The 25793-nt window shown below is 40.2% G+C and overlaps 1 protein-coding gene across 1 annotated transcript in view; it reads left to right on the top strand.

The window, feature by feature from the left end:
- LOC134862003 (RNA-binding motif, single-stranded-interacting protein 3-like) overlaps positions 1 to 25793 on the top strand; it is a 105065-nt gene that overhangs the window by 21559 nt on the left and 57713 nt on the right. The window contains exons 2-3 of the mRNA XM_063879651.1: positions 11400 to 11578; positions 20429 to 20487. Coding sequence (XP_063735721.1) covers positions 11400 to 11578; positions 20429 to 20487 — 238 coding nt within the window. The remainder of the gene's footprint in view (positions 1 to 11399; positions 11579 to 20428; positions 20488 to 25793) is intronic.

The raw sequence follows: 25793 nt of genomic DNA, 5'->3' as shown, positions 1-25793 counted from the left end.
ACACACACACACACACACACACACACACACACACACACACACACACACACACACAGCAGTTCTTATCTTTTGAGCTTCTCATTGTTGCAGCGGAGAAACATTATTCTGTGTGCACACTTATTCTATAGTCTACATTCTTTGACCTGACGCTATATAAGCATTCCGTCTTATTCTTATGGCCTCTTATTCTGATGGTAATTTGACTGTCTGAAAGGACCGGCGCAGGATTGTTCTGTCTCATTCAACAAAATACACTAAAAAGTCATTCCTGGGATTAAAAAAAGCTCTGCGGTGGATTTCCAGGGCTCTGTTGTCGTTCCTGCAGTTACCCGTCGGCCCCCCGTTCATATGCTAATGAGAAAGAGCTTGATTGTTTCCTCATATTTTAATCTCCTGCACAGTGTTGGAGGAAAGGGGGGCCAGGAGATAAGAAAAGTAAGAGGAAGAGATGATGAGACGAGAGGAAAAGAGATGATGGAACAGGAAAAGAAGAAAGGGCAGGGGCTGGCGGCAGCGAAGGAATGGAGAGGAGGAGAAATGTGAAGACAAAACACGAGGATGAAGTTATGTACGAGGAGGAGAAAAGCTAAATATTTGACTGGATCAGTGAAGAGGCTAGGGACATGAGAGGGCAGGAAGATATTATGAATATGCAAAAAGGAGACGATATAGATGGATAGAATCTCTGCTGGGTAAGCGGCAGGTAGGAATATATTGTACAGTTCACCCTATAAGGAGACATTTAGAGTTCATTAACAATGATAAAGATGTTGCTGTTAAAACTCTATATTTAACATCACTATAGTTTAAACTTTGAGGTGAAAACTAAAGAACAATGAAACCTCCATACTTGGTCCTTCTGTATAAAACCAATCAAGAACCCTGTCTGATGCCGTTCTTAATGTATACTGCAGGGTTGAAACGCTGACCAGAAGGCAATGAGAGGAGGAGCGAGAACGACTTTTTTGAATAAACCAACGTGTCATTTGCATACATTTGCATAATAAAAGAGCTTCGTGCAAAGCTTCTCTTCAATATGCAATCCCCACTCTCCTTTTTTTAACTTGCATGCTAGAGGTCATGCAATTAAAAAGGAAGAATCTAGCATATGATTTTTTATGAAGGAGTTTTGAAGCATAATGCTGTGGAATGATTTTCTTGGACATCACTTTTGAATGAGTGCAAGGTCAGTCGATTTGGTGAAGGTAGATTTGTTAGTTATTTTGATTGTTTCCAACAGCAAGAAAATAGCTTAGCAAGTACTTAAATCTTAGCCAGCATGTGGAGAGTACATATGTTAAAAATGAGATTTTTAAACTGGCAGACTTTTTAGGAACATTAAGTACAATTCTTTCTTGGATATCAAACCATTTAAAAACAGTTAAATTGAAAAAACTGGTGGTTGTATTTTTGGGAAATATGCTGTTATGCATGGAGTAAGGCTTTTGTTTTGCTTCCCTATTTTACATTTCTTGGAAGCAATCTTGGCCAGGTAAATCTCTCACATAGCCAACATTCCTCCACTTTATTTCTTAGCTAGAGCATTTCTTATCATGTCTCCCTTTTATTTTTCTGTCCAAAGCTTCATTTTTTAAATTCTCACTCTGTTCAGGATATGAAAGATAAATTGTAGGAATTACTTGATGCAATTCAGTTGTTGCACAAACACATGTTAGTGGGTTTTGTCTTTTTCCCACAACCCCACATACACAAACACCCTTGACCCAAAGAACAATAGCCGTGCAGGCGAACGCATATTCAAATCAATCTCAAGTTAAACAGCTCGCCTGTGAACTCACACATAGCCTGCACCTCCCCACTCTCTGGCCTTCTGAAAAACACAGCCACAGGAATTTGCTGAGAGTTCACCAAAGCCTTTCCATCATCTCCTTATCTCCCACCCGGTCAGAAAGCATCAAGCCCAAACTAGATGTCCCTCTGGGATGTTTGTGCAACGTGTTTATGACATCCCAAGTGTTGTTGATGCTTTTGTTGCTGATGTGAACATGAGAGGTAGAGGGCTGGAACACAGCGTTCCACTGGGAAGCAACCTTGACGACCTGATCTTCTGAGGAGATGGAAAGAAGCGGAAGAGGGAGGCATTTGGGAAGGGGACGAGAGAGGAGAGGAAGGTAGGGGAGAGGTGAGAGATTAATAATAGATTAAACTAGAAAGACAGAAAGTGGACGTACATTAAAAGTGGCGGCTAGATGAACAGACAGGAAGCATACAACAGCACAATGAGGGATCAGTGTCAGTGTAAGTGCCTTTATTGCACTGCTAGTTCCAAAACGCAGGAACAAAGACTTTATTTCCAGAAGAAGCACTGACAAAACAGGTTTTTAGGATGTTAGAGAAGGGGAAAATGTTGATGCCATGATTTTAATAGCAGTATTTATTTTTGTTCCAGTGATTACGGGTCAAATACTGCTTTACATACAATTACATATCTTTTGTTTAGTCGTTAAAATGTATACTATCCTTCTAATGAGAAATCAAAAAGAGTATATTCTGCTTGGTTAACCTACTGCATTTCTAATTAAAGTGATATGATTATTATTATTTTCATATAGATTGACCTTACAATGATCCCTTTAGACTGATGCAATTTGCAGACACCCTGGTAAAAAAATGATATCCGGTTATGTCTGCGTTAAAAACTGCAGAATTTCTGCAGTTAAAAAGAACCCCGAAACAGCCTGAAATAGTATGTATTAGCTCAGGGGTATGGTTAAATCTAGTATTACACTTGTAAAATAAAGTGGTTGGTGTGTTATGTTTAACAAGGTCTCATATTTGATGTGTATTTCATCTGCAGATTTGTTCAGGTTTGTTATCCTAATTGGCATAATAAGAGGTCTGTCTCACATTTATTTAAAGAAACATGCACACACTGTGTGTGATTGCCTTCACCTGTAGGCACTTTAATATCAATACTTCATGAAGGTAGGGAATGGAAAACTAGGTGCAAATCTGTTCTGGGATTGCAAGATTTACCTGGAACTGGACTTCGAAATGGTTTTATAAATAGCCCTCTCAGGTGTGATTTCCCCACACATTTAATTTACTCCCGGTACTAAATCACAGGCTATACCTCTAGCCTACACATTCCTCAAGTCAAAACTTAGAATTATCCTGTATTGGATATCATAAGGCTTGTATCCAACAAGGCTATTTATACCTGCACACATCATTGACTGAACTTACTGCAGCTTCCTCTACCTTCCCTGACAAACATACGTCATGTTTCCTTCCTTTATATTAATAACTTTATGTTTATATTTTCTGTGTGGCAACCCTGAGGCCTCATCTTTGAGTAAAACGAGACACTTTGCTTGTTTTGGTAAAATCCTGAAGAGTTGATTGGTTGTCTTTTCAAGGTTTCCGACAGAAGCTGTAGCTGGTGCTTAATTTAGCTGCTTGTAATCTCTAAACGGAGATGGTATATTCAAAGCCATGTTTCCATTCCAAGCTCTTCCTTAAACCCTTCCGCTGCTCTGTTTGGAGGCACAGAGAGTAAGGGAGAATCTAAGCGCTGGACCCAAAAATAGCCCGCATTCTTTCCTCTGTGTTTCAGGAAGCATCAGAAGAGGCCGGAACAAACCCCTCGCCTATATCCCCCTCTTTCCTTTCTCAATTTTCCCGTCCTCTTTCCCCCATATCAGCCATTCCTCCTTCTGCATATCTCTACAATTTCACCCAAAGTTCACCCCTCTCTGGGACTGAGTAACTTCTTTTCCCCTACTCTCTTTTCCTTTCTACTATTACTAGTGAGTCTTCCCATGCGTTCATTTATTATGGACTCATGCTGAAGACAGCTAAGTTTGATCCTTGTTAATGTCTCTTCATACACACCCACAAATGGGGCGAAGCCTGCGAGCTAGTTCAGGCAGTCAACTCGAGCACCAATGATACATTCACACATAACGACCCTCGTCACACTGGCAACCAACCAAACATAGTCTCCTAATCTGGCGCTCTATTTAAACTGTTGGATCTGCCTACCTCTGCCTCCTGCTGCTACTGCTGTTTCCATGATGCTAATGTGTTCACCTCGCTGCTGCTGCTGCTGCGTTCACGTTGGCGATGCTCGCCTGCCCCACCACCACCCCAGCTTCCACCTGGAGGCTTGGGGGATAGTTATCTTATCATCACTCAATGTTCTATGTTAATATGTGGAGTGATGAGGCCCGGGCCTAGACGCCAAACTCAAACTATATACTGTTTGTAATAAACATATTAATGAAACACGTGAGTTGTCTGACTGAAGTGAGAATATACATCATATTAAATGCACAAATGCACAGACGAGACTTATTAAATATATAAAAGGGTTATAGCAGAAGATGATTGGACAAATTCTTAGCTATTACTGTACTCTCTCGAGCCATGTTTCTGTCTTCTTTGTACTTCTGTCCGTTTGTTATCTCTGTATCTCTGTTTTGCTCAAAGAAAGATAAATGTGCACAGAAACAGATAAAACAGCTACATGCTGACATAACAAAGCGCATCAGTATGCAACCACGAGAATCGTTTCAGCTGAAAATAGCAGGGGAAACCTGACCTTAGCAAGGTCAATGTACTTTACTGGAACTCTGGGAAAAACTGAGCTGTGGTTACATGAGAGTGTGTGGGGGGTTGGTTTGAACCCATTTTCTGGGCATTCCAGGAGCTAGTCATTGTTTGGAAAGTAGAGAACTCTTTATGGACAAAAGAGCTATAGACAAGTGTGAATGTATGTGAGGTCGGTCTAGCATGTGTATGTGTTCTAACCTTAACTTAAATGATGTACTGGATGGGGAGAGAAGAAGGACAGGAAGAGTTCACAGAATGGTCTAAAAAACAAATGGGTGGTGGATGAGAGTAAGGTTTGTTGCAGCAGCATTAAACATGGCAAAGTTTCATAACAAAAAGGCTTGGGTTCACTAAGTGAATTCACATATTGTTTGCATCAAGTGAAGTTTTGTCAAATTTGACCCATAGCAAGCAAGTATTGAGAAAATGGAGAGCCAAAATAATCCAAACTGGAATAAACTGTTGTAGCTGTCATTTTTATTCAACCCTTCTCTTTTGGAGTATAATTTTCACCACAAAAGGGCAATGTTCTGAAGACAGTCATGAGACAGGAATAATGGAACAAATACAGTTGAATAAATATCTGTGTTTAATTGACCTGTTAGTTACTCAGCTAACAAGCTTGTTATCTGATAGTCGGAGAGATTCGTCTTTCTATTTATTATTCACAATTGATTAAAGTGAAGTCCTGAGAACAAAATGCTGGGTGAGTAAATTACCCAGTATAGACACGACAGAAAGCAGTGAGGAAAGCTATTTGGACTGACCAGTGCTGGCATTTTCCTTGCTGGCTGACATGATAGTGGTTAGCTTGCCAGCTACAATAGTTTACCAACTAGCCAAGCAAGAATACAAAACTACTTTATGCATATATAGTACCATATATGCAAAATTAGATAGCAGAAAGCAGTTGTTTTGAAGGAATAGTTTTAATATTTAATTCTGATATAAATTAGAGATAAAGAAACGCTATATGTCTTTGTTAATGTTTGGCTTCTGCAATCGCCTAAAACATCTGCATTGTTTCTAATTGCATATAGTGAATCATATACATATTAAAAGATTGGGCTTTTAGTAACCAACATAGATGTCCTGTGTTCTTAGCCCTCTTTGCATGTCACTGTGCAGATTTACATAATGCTCATTAGGTATTCAGCAGCATGCACATATATGACACCGCGCAGCAATGTTTTGTGCTGTTCACAGGCTCAGTCGTGCATGAAATCTACGAAAAACCTGGCGACTGTTTGCTTTGTGTGACAGTTTGTGTCGCTGCCTCTGAGCCTTTTTCCCACTGCGAGAGCTTCTCCACTGTACTAAGTGTGTCAACAATACCAGCTGAGAGGCAGCCTTCAGTCCACACACTCAAACTGCAGAGTAATCCTTAAAAGACACAAACTGGGAGAGTATAGGGAGGGAGTGGGGAAGAAATATAGAACGAGAATGTGGGAAGTGGAAGGATAGAGGTGAAAAGAGTAGGAGATTGAGCGATGGTGGTGTCGAATTTGTCAGTGAGAGAGAGGGAGAATAGAGGATAAAGAGCTGTTGCCAAAGAGAGAGATTTCAATGTTTCAAAGGATTTCCCTATCACAGTCTCTGACACATTACATACACAGCTCACTATCGCCCGACCCTGACAGCTGCACAAATTGGCTGAAAGAGGTTCCCTGGGCAAGGCCTTTGATCAGGTGTGTGTGTATGGGAGTGTATGTGTGTGTTGTGTCAGTGAGTGAGAGGAAGGAGAGAGATTTAAACAGTTGTGCATACCTGGACATCTGAGTCTGTTTTTGTGGGTGAATAAAGGATTTTTGTTCTGCTACAAATCCTGGTGGAATGAAATGAATGTGTATAGATAAGGCTGACAGTGAGTGTGCGTGAATCCATTCTGCCAGATTGGTTATGTTTGCGTGTGCCTATTGCTGTGCCGGCATATGTTTAATGTGTCTTATATAAGGCATGTTTAAGCTTTTATTCAGGGTTTTTTTCTCTGTCAGATTTCAGCCTGGGGTCTTTCATTTGTATCTGTCTGTTACCATCGGGCATGTATGGATGTTATCTTTCAGAGGTGGTTGTGTAAGCAAACCGATTGTTAAAAGGCTCATATGGAACAGCCCTCGACAGAGTTCAGGCTTTGAAGCAGGGAGGTTTTCATTATCATGATCACAGGGCCCACATGAAAACACATTCGCGCATCTCTCAGTCAAACCGCCCACATTTGGCACCTCAGCAGCTACTCTGGAGGAATTTGGAGTTTGATCCTCTGCTCAGTGTTTCTGTTGTCTGGCAAGGACAAAAGCTGTCCGTAAAAAAACAAACAGCCTAAGAATATCAAAGTTAGTTTTTTTAGTAATGATGTTTATGATAATAAATTATCTACCCATCTATCCATCCATCTATCCATTTATCGATACATCATCCATCGTAATGTTAAACATGATTTTGTTTTAATTAGGTTAGTAACGAATGATCAATACGGTGGCCCTGAAGTGCAAGTCGAAAAGGCATTTCACAAAACAGAACGACATTTCACGAAACACTAAAACATTTCAAAGATTACGGAAAGGGTATTTCAGTCAGACAACTCACGTGTTTCATTAATATGTTTATTACAAACAGTATATAGTTTGAGTTTGGCGTCATCACTCCACATATTAACATAGAACATTCTGTGACGATTAGATAACTAACCCCCGAGCCTACAGGTGGAAGCTGGGGAGGAAGCTGGGTTGGTGGTGGGGCAGGCGAGCATCGCCAACGTGAACGCAGCAGCAGTGAGGTTTACATTACATTAGCAGCTTGGAAACAGCAGTAGTAGCAGCAGCTTCGTTAGCGAGGCAGAGGTAGGCCGACCCAACGATTTAAATAGAGCGCCAGATTAGGAGACTATGTTTGGTTGGTTGCAAGTGTGACGAGGGCCGTTATGTGCGAATGTATCATTGGTGCTTGAGTTGACTGCCTGAACTAGCTTGCAGGCTTCGCCCCATACCTTTATGGAGAACACTCCTTGTTTGTGATTGGACAGAGCTAGCTGGAGAAACACTGCTGTGAGTGGTTCTTTGATAGCGCTACGTCTTTCCTATGCACAAATTACCGAACTCTTTCCACCCTTTATATATACTATATAGTCTATAGTCTATAGTTGAACCACACTTTCAGGGTTTTAAGGCAGCAGTCCCCAATCTTCTTTGTGCTACAGACCGGTTTCATGTAAGACTATACATGTAAGGGGGGATACTGGGCTGTAGCACTTTTTTTCTGAGGAGCATTAACATTTGCCACAGCCATAAGGTGCCACTTATGGCTGCGTCCTTAGTTGAAAGTAGTTTCACTTTCGAGCAGAACCGGCACCGCTTGTGAAGTGAGGACAAACACCCAATCACACCCGGAATATATATTTCCGGTCTTTCGCAAACATCAGGCTTCAGTCTACATTTCATGAGCTCCGCTGCTAATATCACAATCAAAATATCTTCTTGAAACGAGTACCAGTGTCCAGCAGACACACATAAGCCAACAAACACACGGAGCTCAGCAGAGAGAACACATTTCTCCACACAGACACACATGTCACGTGAATGAAATGAGCGTCTTGAGCTATGGTATTGACGTGTTGATGTGTCAAGAGACACACACGGATGTATCCGGTCATTTCTCAAAATACAACATCTTTCAGACTGATAATCCCTCAAATATTTTTTTATTCAATCTTTCTGTGCGGCCCGGTACTAATGACCCACAGACCGGTCCCGAGCCGCGGTACCGGGCCACGGCTCTTCTAAAGGACATGTCGTGATGGGTTGACAGAATGTCGAGGATTACTTTATGTGTATATCCTTTGTTAAAATATTCCCTTAAGATTTTCATCTCTTCTTCTATTCTTTCCAACTCAGTTTAAAATGTGTGCAGACACCGCTGAGTAGTACCAAAAAGGAAAGAGTGGCGCTATCAAACAACCAATCACAACAGTGTTTCTCCGGTTAGCTCTGTCCAATCACAAACAAGGAGTGTTCTCCCTAAAGGAATACCCTTTCCGTAATCTTTGAAATGTTGTAGTGTTTTGTGAAATGCTGTCGTGTTTTTGAAATGTTGTAGTGTTTTGGGAATTATTGTAGTGTTTTGTGAAATATCGTTTCGACTTGCACTTCAGGGCCACCGTAGATCAAAGACTGGTGAGCCGACAAATTGACAGCAGCTTCAATTAGCAACAGTTAGTGGTTAGCATTACTTAATCTATGTCATCAAGACAATATGTAAACTGCAAAGAGTAGAGGTAGGGCAGCCAGAGGACATCAGATTTGAAGCGTTAGTAAACATGTTCTCTATTAAATATGATCAAGTTTCAACAAAATCAAATTACACTGATGCCTTAAAATTGTACGTATTTGCTTGCACCAAAAAGTTATAGTGCAAGAGCAGGCCTTTGTGCCACAAAGTGGGACAACAGAGACACCATCCTCTCTATTACCAGTCAGTGTTGCATCAAAATGACTTTGAAGACAATATTTTAAGATAAAATAGTTACATAATGTTCTTTTAAGCGTATTACTTAAGCAAACATTTATTAATTTTTTCCCAATTGAATCCAGAGAACCAGATACAATATTTTCGCAGTGAACACAGTATTGTGATATTGTCTGGAGAAAATACCAGACTGCAAATGTAAGGGATTTAGGAGTCACTTGCAATATAGAGTCATATTTGTCACAGCCATTAAAATGAAGTATTACCCAGCGCAGCCTTTTTTCATCTCTGTACTTTGTCATGTTTTTGCTGGGCTGTTAGTGTAATGCACTCACTAGCAAATGACACTACTCCATAGACAGCCTCTCCTTTTACTGCTGCATGTCTGCTGTACATGTGTTGAATCCTGTTATCGCAGCCTTTCTGAGCTTCCTGTGTGTGTGTGTGTGTGTGTGTGTGTATGTGTGTGTGTGTGTGTGTGTGTGTGTGTGTGTGTGTGTGTGTGTGTGTGTGTGTGTGTGTGTGTGTGTGTGTGTGTGTGTGTGTGTGTGTGTGAAATTGTGTGAAATTGTGTGAAATTGTGTGCCATTTGAGAGAAGTACAGGTAATGGATTAATATCAGAGCTGGTTCAGGCTACACACTGCTGCATGATGGCAACCTGTCATTATCACAAACACCAACTCACAGATAAACAGGCTCAAACACGCTTACTAGCAATAGCACGCACACATGCACACACATCCGCCAAATACAGTATACCTCTAAGGAGATGCACTCACTATCTCACCTGTCTCTATCCCTTCACTTTACTTTCTCTCCCTGTCTTTGATAATTTCCTACTGCAGTGGGTTGTAGAACTTGCTCCATAGAGCTGAGCACTGGTCCCACTGTAGGGAACTAGATGTTCCAGTGTGAATGTTTTACTCTGAACATGAATGAGACATAGTGAACCATCAGGCTTGTTTACTTCCTCTAAACTTCACCTAATAGTTTGCCTAAGGCAACGGGCATGCACGCACAGTTGGGAGTGCACTCCGAACCCTTCATCCAAACATTCGTTAATTCTTGCACTGCCCTTTCTCCCTGCCAGAAATGGTCATCTTATCAAGTCACTTAGTCAGCATTGAACTGAGTAATTGGACAGAGGAGGCTGATAGGAAACGTTTCAGTAAATTGGGGCAATATACGGCCTGGATTCAACACTGGATTGCCTGGTTTATTCACCCATTACGAGATGTTTGACAGAAACTGCTTAACGGGTCAGTGTGTAGGAATGAGGGGGATCTCTTAACAGGAATGGGATTTCATTTTTTTACTTGTATTGTCAGTAGTGTAGAACCTGGATCTATATAGTTTGTATTTTGTTACCTTAGAATGAGCCTTTTAAATCAGTATAGAGAGTATGTTTTCTTCAGCAGAGTCTGCAATGATGCACCACTAAGTTTCTACTGTACACTTGCTCAGAACTGCCAACCAAACACTTTGATGTTTTCATTGCATGATGGTCACTCCAGCACTCTTGTAAAACTGAAGTTATGCCTGTATCCCCCTGAATTTCATTGCTTCTAAAGTAGTGTGTTAGTATTGAGTGCCTTTGAGCGAGGGTAAGGTCCCTTACCATGGTTTGGCACTCCTGGGTTATTACCAAAGTCTTTTAAGGGAAGGGGTTAGCAGTGGGATTTTGTAGCTGGTTACAATCTGCAACATCAATGCTAGATGCCAAGCAATCGTTCACACTGTCCCTTTAAAATATAATAGATGTGCATAATGCATTATTTTAAAGTTTAAGAACTATGTGACAGTACCTCCAAGTAGGAAGATCACTGGTATCCAAAAATTGTCATTTGATCCAAATCTGCTTGCATTGTAGAATAAGTTAAAAGATACCATTGTAAGATTCATTTTTAGACTTAAAGACCTGTCAAGACAGCTGATGAAACTTCAAATACACTCATCCCTGACAGGACACCCGCTCAAAGCCATCTGTCCAACAACTCTTTGTAAACCTCTTTATATTTAATAAAGCTGCAAATGGCTTGATAAAAATGAAAGCTAGACAAATCTCTGCTAAGATTCATCACAGCCTGTCAGCGTTATTGATACAAGCACCCAAAGTAACACTCATCATCATAATAAACACCTCTAATTATCCAGATCCTGCTTCCTTAATGTGATGTGCTTCCTGTTGAATCAAGATATTCGTTTGGGACTTGCCGCAGGAAGTTCAGAAATATGATGTGACAAGAGGGGAATTATTAAATTGGGGATTATTTTGGCATTGAAACTGCAAAATGGCCGGAAATATACATGCATGTATTTGACCTGAATTGACCTTTTCCTCTGTTTTTCTCTGTCTCTACAGCAGTCCTATGCTCCTCCCCCTCAGCCCATGGCTCCGCCCAGCCCTGGCACTACAGGAGGAGGAGGTCATGGAGGAGGTCATGGAGGTGGGCTAGTGGAGCAACTTAGTAAGACCAACCTGTACATCCGGGGCCTGCCACCTGCCACCACCGACCAGGACCTCATCAAACTCTGCCAGCCGTGAGTTCTATTATTTTATTTTCTCTTCAACTTCATGTGACCCTGTCCTGCTCTGCACATGCATCCTTCAGTGACGCTCCCTCCATTCCAGCTCCGACTTCAGCTTGTGGTAATTAGTTGTGCGTGACTCCAACAGCAGTTTATAATGAGTATCAACAGTTTGCTCTTGACCTCTCTGCCCACCCCCCTGTGCTTCCTCAGAGGAAAAAACACAACACAGCTGGGCCTAACCCATCCGCTCTCTTTTGCACAGTGTCATATACACACACACATACTCCACAAGGACAGACACATGCATCCTTTGATCCATCTGCAGAAGATTTAAACCCCTTAATCTTTAACATTTCTGCTAATGCTTTAAGGCATTTCTTGTTAAAATACATGCACACGTTTTACTGCATGGCAGGCCAATCCACTCATTCTATTAAGTAGAAGTAACATTAAATAGGCTGAATAGAAGTGTACTTGCATTGTAGTTAATGCTACCTACTGATACCAGTATAACGGATCTGCAAGGATGGTATTGAAGTTGATCAAGCATATCTTTATTATTTATCTGAACAAATTCTCATCTAGCGTTTATTTTAACCTGGCAGCAGTGATTGTCACACAGTTTGTGATGTTAATGTCCCACGGCTCCATTAACATCGAGATTGAAAGATCACCTTGGAAATAGCATGTCACAAAAAAAGGTGTTATGACTATTAACATTTAATTTGAATAAAACATTTAGGCATAACCTGTGTGCACATATATTCTTAGTGTTGTTTAAAAACATTGTAATTAAGTGAATAGATTTTAGTATTATATTATCATTTGCACTAAATGAATTATTTAAGAAATATGGGGGAAAAAACTGAAATAAGAAAATACCCTTGTAAGGTGGGGGACAACATCTATTTATGCTCCTTCAATTATCTTATTAAATATTCAATCGATTCAAAACTTTAAATATTTATTTCCCTGAGAAAAAAACAATGTCTAAGAAATAAAATTACAGAAAGCGTGAGGATACCAATTTATTTTATATTAAAGGTAGCAGTTTAAATGTTTAGGTTACTTAGAGTTGGTACTCTTGAAGTCCCTGAGAATGGCAAAAGCCAAAAACTATTCAGTATTTACACTATTTTGTGCAAGCTGGGCATTTTTCTTTACATTATTGTATTCAGTTGAACTTTTTGAATTATAAAACCCCATAATCTTTTATTTTTTACCCTGCTTTCAGGACATAATAAGCCACTCTGCCTTTGTTAGCACACAGTTGACTAAATCGAATTACATCAAAAGTGAAAGGAAGCTATGATACCAACAGATTCAAACCTCTCATTACTACTAACAGTTCAGAGATCAGTTTTAAGGGTGTGAGCAGGTCAATGCTGAGGACACTGACCTGCTTATATGAAACTAGAAGAGTCTCCTCACAGAAATATAGCAAAGATTATATGTTCTTTCCTGATAAAATAATGGTGAATGATGTGGCACTTCTCATCAATGGTGTTTAAAGTCGATCCAGCACATTTAAATCCCTATTGTCCCTGTGTGGACTAACAGAGTAAATGCAGAATGTAATGCAAACAATAAACCAGCTTTTCCCAGAGATGGTCTTGTTTGCCTACAACTATTACCTGATGCTATCAAATGCAATTGGAGAATGATATATTGCTCTAAATATTCTGCTGATAACGGCTTTAAATTATATCATCAACATTTCTAATTGATGTATTTGATATTGGAAAAGGGTAGATACAACTAAATGTGAAGACTATGACACACACACACACACACACCATAACTTGCCCTTCTGCGTGTCAGCTGCAGTTCAAACCTGTTGTATTTCAGCTTTGCCCTGCAGGCGTTCTGGAGAAACAGGGTGAAAAATGGGGGCCAATAAAAGTTTCATTAGAGGCCCAGTCAGTGTGCCAAGTGGCCAGTAACATTTAGGAAAGGTCAGTTGGGGAGGGAGGGGGGTTTTTGTGTTGGCCAGCAGTCTTTGCCTCAGCTTCAACTCTCTAAGGCTTTCAGAAACCGACTTGATGGCAGTTTCCCGTCACTCACTGACATGACATGCACGCAAACATGCACAAACACACACAAACCGGCATTTCATTCATGCACACAGTTACAATGAATAGCAGAAAGACAGTCCGTTAATGCTGACACACACACACACACACACCCACACACACACACACACACACACACACACACACACACACACACACACACACACACACACACACACACACACACACACACACACACACACTTTAAACTCAATGTCATCCTCATCCTTATTGTTACCAAGCGTGGCTTTTTTTGCCGCCCACCCGCACCATCCTCTCCCTTCCCATTCTGTCGTCCTCCTCATTTCCTCCCTCCCTTCATCCTTCTCTCTCTCTCTCAGCCCCTTCCCTCCATTCCTCACCCCTCTGTCCCTCTCTCTCTGTCTCTGTGCCAGTTCTCAGAGTGTCAGTGAAAAGTGCTGTTGTCAGCTGACATTTCCAATCACTCCCCCGGTCGCCAAAACTATGGACACACTTTTAACGTCTGGGGACAGAGCAGAACGTGAGCGGAATCTAAAGCACAAGGGCAATTTCTCTCTCTTGCTCACCCACTTTAACTCACACATGTTGTCTCTCTCTCACCCTAACCACTGATTTTCTTTCTATCTATCTATCTATCTATCTATCTATCTATCTATCTATCTATCTATCTATCTATCTATCTATCTATCTATCTATCTATCTATCTATCTATCTATCTATCTATCTATCTATCTATCTATCTATCTATCTATCTATCTATCTATCTATCCACCTATCTAATGGAAAGGTTGGATGAGGACAGACTATATTTAACCACTAGAGATGAATATAAAACACTCAATGATATCACAAACTTCCTTGAATCCTCAGAGTAAGTAAAAAAGTAAATCTTTCTCTAAAACCTGCAGAATGGTTCATGTAAACTTGACCTGCTTCTCAATGTGCTTCCTATTTTGGTTGCAGCAGATAGATTTGAAACCTGAACCCTAAAAAAATATTTATACTGTATGTTTGTAGTGGTGTGTAAAATGTAAGGTGTCTCATTCTCGTCAACGTGATATCTCAGGAGGTCATTTCTTTAAATTTGGCACGAATATTCTCTTAGACCCAAAGGATAAACTGATTCATTTTTGGTGGTCATAGGTCAATCTATCTCTGGTCATAACTAAATAATTTCATTACAAAGTTCACACTGATTCCAAATTGGATAAAATTGTGAAGTACCCTCAAAAAACACGCCTTGTTTTCGCTTATGTAATATATAGTGACTATCGAAGGTCACTACTGTCTATTGTATGATGGCCAGCTTTTCCCTGCACATACAAGTGTGGCGATTTGGAAGATACTTTCTACAATGAACTATAAACACTGTTGCCTTCGGATGTGGTCGGACATCCCAAAAAAACAGCAAGTTATTTTCTAACAAAACGCGATCCTCATGGTTTACCCTTTTTTTCCCCGCATAATTTAACTCTGATTGAATTGATAGAAATATTATATTTAGGATTCTAAATGCAAAAGCTCTCTGAATATACAAGTCCAGCGATTACACTCATTTAGACTCAATTTACCCTCCATTGTATTTTAAGTAAGGGATAATGCGCAGTGAGGCGGTCATTATGGGGAAAAAGAACACCCGACAGGCTGATCAGGGAGCCCGACGCGAAGTGGAGGGATCTTGATCAGCATTAAGGGTGCTTATTACACGGCCAGATACTTAACAAACTAATGTTTCGACTCCAAATATTAATTGAAATTATTTTATTGACTCAAGAATGATCATATTTCTTCCGCTAAGAAATGGCTCACACCAATGGCTGGAACTGCGATAACAACAACTTTATAGCAGCACTGATCGAGGTTTTCTGTAACTGTTCAAGTCTGTTTCTGATCCACTAACAAGTCCTTAAACACTGCAGAGCCCATACCATGTTCCTGTTAGTGTCTACTTCCTGTCTGTCTTCTTCTGGTGATTTATCTGACATCCGGCGCTGCGTATTTCAACATCTTTTCCTTTCTCTGTCTTGATCCTCCATTACAACGGTGAATAAGTCCTTGACAGCGGTCGGTACTACTGGATTAACAACGTGGCACATGTTCCGAATTGACCAATTAGAGCTGAGTAGGACGCCTTTTAATAGTAATATGAGCCCAATAGTTTTTTTATACTAAATAAACTCCTCTGTAACTACTAATACATACCGAAGAATACACCAACATACCACAGCGCCTTGCATCTACATATTTAAACTTAATTGAAAGGTCTTATAGAAGATAAATTGTATGTTCCAGTGATGTCGTGCTATCTCCTCAATTCACAGCTCATTGCCTATAATGGAAACATTCCAAAACGTTATTTCTTTATAGGGCCTGCACATTTTAAACAACATATGGGTAATGAATTGGAAGACATCTGAAGCACTGCACTCCCTCGGTCCCTCCCTCTGTGCTCGTCTGAGTCTAACTGGCAGAGAAGGGGAAAAATGAGGGAAGTGTTAGAGACAAGACAGCTGCATCGGATCCCCAATTACTGGATACCACACACAGAGACCAACCTGCGTGTATGCTCAAACACACCCACACACACGCACACACTCATACACAGCGTTAGACAGAAACCACACAACTTACAAACAAACAGAACATGCACGTATACATTATGTATATACACACTCACAGACATCCTGGAGAGATGTAGGAATGATGCAAGTGTGTGTGTGTTGCAACTATGGTTCAGTAAACATCAAACGGTGAGCATCCATAGGCTGACTGGGCTCCACAAGGAAATGAAAACACAGATCTGACGCTGTGGGGGCCCTCTGAGGACTGTCATTAACACTTCACACACACACAAACACACATTAAGCACACAACCAGGGTGCACACAGAATGTGTCAAGTCTGCCAGAATTTGGCGCACTGAGTTTCGCATTGACATTCTTCCTTGAATCTCTTAAGTCTGGAAAATACTGTCAGTTTCAGAGGTCTCACTGTTCTTTTTGCATTGCATATCTTGGAAGGCGAAAATAAAAAAATCTGAAGATGAGTTTGGCAAAGAATCTAAGGAAATTCCATTTGTTGAAAAAGACACCTAGCTGGTCTTGAAAGCACCTCTCTGGGAAAGTACTGCTGGCTTTGTAGCATTGCTATGAAGCCAAAGATAATAGTGAGCTACTCCTGGGTGAGTACTTTATGATATAAAAACAACTTTTTGACAAAGAGTAAATCCTTCAGCAGGGTGAGCTGTTATCTAAAGATACAAACACAGGAATTTGAAGGCTTTCTTACCGAATTCCTAAAATACCAGCAGTTTAGGAAAAGTTTAAAATCTTGGGAGTATAACAAATGTTGTGCGCACAGGGAATCTGGATCGGGAGTAAACGTGATGTCATATGGATGGAACTGTTAAAGGATGGGAAGACATAAAATGTGAATAGACATAGCAGACCTGAAAGTCCCATGTCATTCTGTTTATAAAATCATATTTTCATAAATTACAGAAGAAATAAAGTTAGGTTACGGAACGGCTGTGGTTTATATCAATTTGTCAAGCATGTTGGAAAGTTGCTCCACTGTTGCTCCACACTCTACTCCAATTGTGGGCTCATTAGTCATAATTTATATCTATTAGAAACAAATGACATACTCAGCCTCTATTCACTTACTGTTTCTTGCACATTGGCGTGTAATGGGATAAAAACGCACGTAGCATTACCATCATTGTAGAATTTATTTTCAATATCGCAAGTATTTGACTTGTGTCTCCTGTGTCCCTGCCGTCAGGTCAAGCACAAGTCCATGTTATTTCATGTAACCCCATCTTTTGCTGGAATCAATAAAATAATTTCCTGTTGGGACTTTTAAACAGAACAGGACATTCTGAACTTTCCCTCTCCTCTGATTCCATTCTCCGCTCTACGTCCTTACTTCATCATCTGATCTATTATCAATACTTGTTTCCATTTCTTCATCGCAGTAGCAGATAGCTGCAGCTGTCTGGATAAAATGGAATTTTACCTCCAAAACAAAGCCCACCATTTTGGATGGTGCAGTGTTGTTGTAATTTGACATGTCCCCAAGGCCATGGTGTCATCCCTCTTTTCCTCTCTTTCTTTCCTTTTGTTTTTCAGTCCAGCTAAATATTGTAACCGGAGAATAAACAGGTGGATTTATACATTGACGTCACACTCATTGATCTGCGGATGACACACACACAAACAAAGCAACTTGGAAGCATTGGATAAACACACTGTTTGTTTTCCATTTTATGACAACGGGGAACATCATTTTTCTACTCAAGATTCTTAATGTGTCCGGCCAGGTTCCTCTCTTTTTCTATTTCTCACTCTCTGTTTGCACTAACAGTCTGGAAACTTTTCACTTTTCTGCTGGGAAAAACAACCTGCTAAAACACCGATGGTGCATCAGATCTTTGTCATGCATTCATACTCATTCTCCAGGCACATTCACTCTCTCACACACAGACAAACACATGACGTTTGCATCACACCGAGGCAGAAGTCAAGAAAGAGCTGGGTGTTGCCAGATGGTGTGTGTAATGTGTGTGATTACCGCCTTAGTGTTTTTGATCTGATGCGTTGCCTTGCGTGTTTACCCACATCTGTGTTTGTCTTTGTGTGTGTGTGTGTGTGTGTGTGTGTGTGTGTGTGTGTGTGTGTGTGTGTGTGTGTGTGTGTGTGGGCGCTAAGTCCTGTCTTGTTTTTTTTTACTTCTACTGCAGTTGAATTTCTCCCCAATCTGCAGGGCAAAAACCTTGTTTAACCCCAGCCATGACTTTGCAAAAATGAAACCAAACAGCGGAAATGATTTTAGGCTTTCAGAATCATTGAAAAATATCTAAAATTGCAGGAAAAGTGTGAAAATTGAGCGTTGTTTTATGACAAAATCAGCGTTGATTTTCCCTCTAACAATTTTAAGATCATAAGGCGCTCAGCTGACGTGTTATGTGTGATAGCAGTCTTTAAAAACCTTTTGTCTGTCTTTATTTCTGAAGCCTCTTGTCCCAATAGAGTTTGATGTGAAGCTGTCAGGCGAGCAAGTCTCTGTTCTCTTCTTCTCCCTGACAGTCTCTCCTGATGGTGACAACTAAATGATCTCTTCTTTATTAAACACCTCTTACTATCTCCCTATCGCTCCCTGACTACCTCGCTTCCTCCTTGCCTTCAGTGTCTCTTTTTATCTTTTGACTGACTGCTCTCTCTCTCCTCATCTATTTCTCATTCTTCCAAGTCTCTCTCTCCCCCTCCCTTCATTTTATTCATCCTCTCGGCAAGTAACCCTACTGCATCTTCTCCTGATTTCTCTATGTCTTTTTGACTGGTTGTTCTCTCTTTTTCTCGAAAAGGGATTAGGAAATATGCTTCTATCCCTCACCTGACTCCGGTCCGCTAGCCAGACAGCCAGTTTGTCAGTCTGTCAATCTGTTTGATAGTCTCTCGGCCAGCCAATCAGTCATTGTGTAGCAGTGTAAAAACATTAATTAAAGAGTCTCATCTTCAGAGCTATGCAGTGATCCAGGCTGATCTCACCGATCCAAGCTTTCCATCTCAGCCCCCCCACCCCCCACCCCCCTCCCATGCTTCTTCTCTCTGTCTCTTTTTCCTTTCTCTTCATACCTTCTCAGTTTTTTTCTCCCCTCTCTTTCCAAGAAGACTGAAAGACTGGGCTGATAAGAAACATTATTAACTTCTCTCTGAGAACACAGAGCTGGAGAATGGAAGTGGGATGGAAGGGAAGAAGACAAAGAGAGAGGCAGAGGTGTCAAACTCAAGAAGGAGAGGAAGGTAGTGGAACGGACAGACGTTAAAGTTGGCAGAGCAGATTGAGAGGAATGGAGGTTGTATGTCTCTCTCCTATAGGCCCTCCAAGCAGGGTTGGGTGCCTCACATATGTCTTGTTAGACTCGTCATTTATGAGACAGTGCTGTCTGTGTTCTGAGGGCTTTGGGAGGATTTGAAATAGATAAGTACTGAATGGATAGATGGAAGCACCGATAACAAATGTAACCATGATAAGGTGGAGTCTCTTGCAGACAGTCTGAGAAAGACTTTTTTTATTTCATTTGATTTGATCCTCTTGGATTCAAAGTAAAAAGTGTATATTCTCTCAGAGAAACTATTGTGTTCTACTTGTGCACAGTGGCGCTTTTGCACAGCCAGCTTGGCAACACACTATGACACTGCAGACACTCTGATGTATAGCAAGAATATCCCCAAATTTAACATCTCGGTTTGAATGTAAGAATGCTAACATTTTCCAATCAGCACTAAACACAAAACCAATCTGAGGCAGAGCGGAATGTTAGTAATTCTGCAGAAGTTTGGTCAAAAAAAGAACTCAATTTAAAGTGATTTTTAAAGCTCTAAAGTCAACATTTGAATGCTGCAAAGCTTTTATTTTTTGCCTGTCAATGCCTTCCACTGCAATATACAGTCTCAGTCAGGATGAAAAGATAACATGATTCTGTTTCCTCCTGTGGGTAAAATGATGTCTCTACTAAAGTTCATGTCAATTCATCCAATAGTTGTCACTCACTTTGCTCAAATCCACAGAATGGGAACCTCATGGTGGCGCTGGATAAAAACACAGGGGATCATTGGTTCATAAAGATTCATCCTCTGGGGACCATGAATGGCTGTATGACATAATCATTGAAATCAAGTTATTTTAATATTTTTGGACCAAATTGGTGGATAGATAAAAACCTAACCAGTATTTCTCCAGATGTTAAAAATAGCTAAATGTATATAACAACTAATCAGAATATTTCATTGTTGTTTTTACAGATATGGTAAGATTGTGTCAACGAAGGCCATCCTTGACAAGAACACCAATCAATGCAAAGGTGAGTGATAATTTATTGACTTTATTTATTTTGGCTTTCTTAAGCCTTTCAAAGTTACTGACGAATTTTAGTTCTTTTCACCAACCCAGATTCTAATATGAGATTTGAGTCTGGACAAATCAGTTTAAAATGAATTGAACTTGTGAATTTGGATTTGATGGTATTCATGCAAGTGTGACGTCAAATACAAACTTAGATATTTTGGAATACCTTATACTATTTCACAAAGTCCATATTAAATGTGTCTAGCTGTGTGGAAAGGGTGTGTGTTGTATTGTATACCACACACCGGTATTGACTGCTATAATAACCCTGTAATCCTGTAATCTATCTGAGAGACGCACTGCTATATCTTGATTTTGTTTAACTTCTATATGATGATGATTTCATGACTGCACCCTAATGATACTCAGAGTTAAGCAGCTTTTGAAAATCAAGATGTTAGCATTGTTGTCATTGGCCAAATCAAACAGTGAACAGCACCCAATAGCCACAATGTGTTTCAAATAGTCTCTGTGGTGAATGGGGCTCACTCGAGTGTCTTCTGATGAGGGTCTGCTTGATTGTTGAAGTGGTCTGAACAAAGCACTAATCAATATGATTGTAGTCGTCTGTTTTTGAAGAGGCACACAAGAGCATGTGTTCAGTATGATTGCTGCTCATCTGCCGGGGCTGTACTCAAAGGTACGCTGACAGGGGTTTAGGACAACAGCACAAATGCCCTGTAATCAGAGCATCAGCTTCAATAGCATGAGTGAAGGGATAGCTAGTCAGATTGATAGTGAAGCAAAGATGGTAATGCAATTCATAACTTCATCTACTCTGATTTCAGAGGATCACATTTTTTTTTTGTAAATTATTGCAGTCCTGCCTGTCTTAACATAGTAATAGGAACAACCAACTTTATAAATTATGCTGCTGAAAAATCGTTCACTTTAGCTACAAAAATCTTACAAAGTTGATAATTCCATCACCTGCGTTGGCATTAAATTATCAAATATTCTCTGAAAACAAATAGAAATGCCTAACATCTTTACATCACAGCCGAAGGGAAGGGAGAATATTCTATAAACCCAGTGAAAATTATCAGTCTTTTTCCATTGTCTCAACTCATTCATTTTTGTTCAATGCTGTTACCTAAAATGGAATTTACAAACCTGAATCAATACAACCTCTGCGGTCCAGCTCATGATTACTATGTTTGCCAATTATGGCTTCACGCTTCTTTGTTTGAGTATGATTTACCAATGCAAATGATCTGTTTTAACTCAAAATCTCATTGCAATTGCTATGTCCATGTGGTGCTTATAAATTAAAATACATTTTATATTCTAAGTTATTGCGTTATACAAGAGAAATCAAATCTTAAATCTCTATTTTTGTGTCAAAGCAGTGATTCTGTGTGTTTGTGACAGTGTGTTTGCAAGTGAATAGGGGTATCTTTGGCACCGGTTCTGGCACTATACTCTGAATATACTCCAGACAAGGCCTTATAAATATTGAACATGTATTTCAAAATGCAAACTGACATGCTGTTGTAAATGTGTGCTTATTATTTAATGCACAGAATGCAGCATCTGCATTTGTAGCAGCATAGGCGAATTCAGGCCGTGGCCCTCATCAGCAATTTCTCTGCTTGTGATGTCGACTTCATACATCTCTTAGCCAGTTGTTAACTCACAATGAAGGAGTTTCATTATCAGGCGGCCATTAGAATGCCTTACAACCGGATAAGTGTTGGTTTGATTGCAGAGGCATTCAGTGGGGACAAGATAAGTGCTTAGCGTGACTAAGAGAGTACAAATTGGCACAGAGAGCTCTCTGGGAAAGGGAGGGATGGATGGGAGGAGGCTCTGGGAGGATGGAGGGTTGGGGTAAAAATAACCCGGGGCTGACAGAAAAGGAAGGGGGTCCCGTTGAAACTGATGATTTAGCAGACAGCCTCTTCTTTTCAGGAAGATTCTGCAGCAGACGTAAGGCGGAAAGGTAGAGAGTGAGAGAGACAAAGAGACAGGTAGATGAATGAAGTCTTCTTCCTCTGGAGTCTGCAGGGATAGCGCTTGATCCATTTGTGCACAGCTGTTGTCATGTGAGGCATGATCCCAATTTCTCTGATGGTCTTACTTCATCTAAATTATGTGGGGTGCTGAAATGTAATGATTCAAACACTTTGAAACCCCCTCAAGCCCTGTCCCTGAACATTTTTATCTCTGGAGCCATCTGTAAATTAAAATACTAGCCCTAAAACAACCATATCCTGTGAACAAGCTTTTGATAATGCCTTGTCATTTCAGTGAACAAAGAAAGCAACACCTCTGCTTTGTTCTCAGAAATAAAATAAAGGTTTTCTTTTGTAAAATCCTCAGCTTTGTAGCGGGCTCAATGTTAAACACACTGACAGTTTTCTAGTTAGCAGCGTGGGAGCTCGAGGGGAGGGAGAGGGCACAGAGCACAGGATGGAGGAAGGAAGGGAGAGGAAACCACTTTAGATTGTAAAGGATTTCCATTTCCCAAAGACAAGCGCCCTCCCTCTCACCGACTCCACGTCTCCCGCCTTTTCTCAGCTCTACTCCCCCCGTCCTGTTTTTTTTTTTTCATTCTGCCTGCCACTCTAACCATTCCCTCTCCCCCCCCAACTCACTCCATCCCTCCACTCCTCCCTTTTTCCATCTCTCTCGTTTTCCCTGTGTACTCGGTTAGCCCATTCTAATGGCCCAATGCCAGGAACTCTGGGAGCTCAGAAGATTAGATGGGAGCTGCGTGTGTGTGTGTGTGTGTGTGTGTGTGTGTGTGTGTGTGTGTGTGTGTGTGTGTGTGTGTGTGGGTGGGTGGGTGTGTATGTGTGTGTGAGTAATTATGTTTATCTGTGCATCCATCTGTGTCTATGAGCGCATATGAGTGTGTATTCACGTGGGAGTGTGCTTTGTAATAAAACGTTTTTATTTTTCTTCTCGTTTCACAAGCGGAATATTTGTCGGGCTTGACTCAGTAAGATGAATTTTCATCACTGTGTCATCATAAGGCCACAGATGGGAGGGTCAGGTTATGCATGACAAGGATTATAATATTCAGATAAATTATTTTCATTTTTTCATTCTCTGGAAATATGCTTATCATCGTGCCAATAACAGCTATCACTTAACATCCAGGTGTTAGGAGAGATTTAACCGAAATATAGAAAGTACACTTTAGCGTATAGGTTATATGGAAATGTACAAATTAAAAGGAAGCATGGTGACATGATTGGGGGTCCTGTCAATCAGCTTGGTAGGCAGGCATCTGCTCACAGACTCAACAAGCTTCCACTCAGCTGAAGTGTCCTTGAGCAAGACAATGAATCCCTTCCAGCTCCTGTGGTGTGTTCTGTCACTGATACTTGACCTTTGACTTCTCTGGAGGGAGGGGCACATGGGTTTCAGAGAACACAGATTGCTCTGTGAGTGATGAATACAGTCAAAGTGAATGGCACATTTCAAGGCCTATCATATCAAACTTGTCAATGAGATGAGAGAAAATATCTCTCTATCATTCATGTTTTTGGAATGCTGAATGGTGTCTGACTAAAGGGGTTTTCTGCCCAAGCTGTCACTCAGACTACTATAGATGTAGGACTCATACAGTTTATGCCAAATATAGATAACATGCCAGCAGCTACGGAAACTCAATATTTAATTTTTTAGAAGATATCATGAGCAAGTCTCCTGAGACAATAACTCTGGTACTGTAATACTACCTACACATTTAAAATAAGCTCCACAGTGGATCGGTAAATCATTGTAAACAGAAGCTCCATGAGGTTGCTTTTGGTTACATTGCAGATTAAAGTCTTAAGCCTTTAATATCCTTAGACCTGCACATTCGATTACAAGTGCTCTGATCCAACTCTAAAGAATTGACCATATGTTACCCTCCATTGGTGATTGTGAATATTACACTCACTGAGTTAAACTTCAACAAAATAAACAGCCTTGATGTTGGGCAAATGTTCAGTACAAACTGTAAAGTCCACTGAGACAAATTTGTGATATTGGGCTATATAAATAAACTTTGATTGATTGAATCAAAGTTTATTTGATTAATAAATATTACAATTTTTTTGTTATACTGGTAGCACGTGAGAAAAATAATACTTCACTGTATAATTACACATTTTCGTAGCCTTGTTATTTAGTCTTGGTTAAAATCTATCTACCTTGAATAACTGCACATCAACTATTAAGGCTACTCATGGTGAGTAAAACAGCATGTTGTATGCAGACCTGCTGTTTCATGGAACCCCCTGCTGCTCTCATAAAACGCAAATATATTAATGCACAATGAATGTCATGCTTACATATTCCAAAGGAGGAGACAGACGGTAAAATAATCTACTCAACAAATGAATTGCTCTAATTTGGAGGTGTTGTCCAGGAGCATTATGCTCTCGTAAACTCTGATTTGTGTTGCATAGAGGCTAATGCATCTCAGTGGTGAATAGAAACTTTACTGGTGTGAAATAATATTTTAAGCTGTTGTAAGGAGTGTGACATACGTCATTTTTATGGCTGGTAAACAGAAAACCAATACAGCTTTTTCTTTCTTAAAAAGTACTCCACCAAACTGGGAATGCACTTCTACATACTGCATTACAATACTCTTTTTATTCCATTGTATATATATTCCTCAAAAATATAGTATCAAAATCAAAACATAAATTTTGCCTTTGCTAAGTAATTTATTGCTGCCCAAATTACCCACAATTCAATTCATAAACCAACAATTTCAACAATCATCATGGATAGCAATTCAAAGTGGTAAACTGATCTTGAGCCCTAGCCTCAAGCAAAGATGAGAAGTGTGCTAGAGTGGTCTGTGAAGCTCACCTCTTTCTACCTCTCCCCACACCCCGCAGAATTTTGTTTTCATTTTCACACTTGTCTTACAATTCTGGGCAACAGTGACATCAGTTGAGGCCTGTTTTAAATTTCAAAGCTACCTATAGAGCTACACAACTTCATACTTTTTTTTACTCAGGCATTGAACTCTTCAAGACCTATAAACAGACTTTGATGTATTCAATAAATGAATTCTCCCCTTTAAGGCAGGAACGTTACCGATGCTGCTGTTCTATTTCAACAACAATGTGTGCTGCCGTCAACCAAAGTTTTGAACCAGTGGTAATTAAATTATACTTTGTGAACTGTGTTTTGACAGTCTATTGTCAAATAAACCATAGAATGTCCAGCCACAGTTTAAGTGTGAGATTTGAGAAATGGAACTGATAAAATTTTCTGGAACAAAAGAAAGCATCTAGCCCAGCCATAGAT

Source organism: Eleginops maclovinus, chromosome 3 (genome assembly GCF_036324505.1).
Source record: "Eleginops maclovinus isolate JMC-PN-2008 ecotype Puerto Natales chromosome 3, JC_Emac_rtc_rv5, whole genome shotgun sequence".
Lineage (NCBI taxonomy): Eukaryota > Metazoa > Chordata > Actinopteri > Perciformes > Eleginopidae > Eleginops > Eleginops maclovinus.
This window is presented reverse-complemented; position numbering and strand designations above follow the sequence as displayed.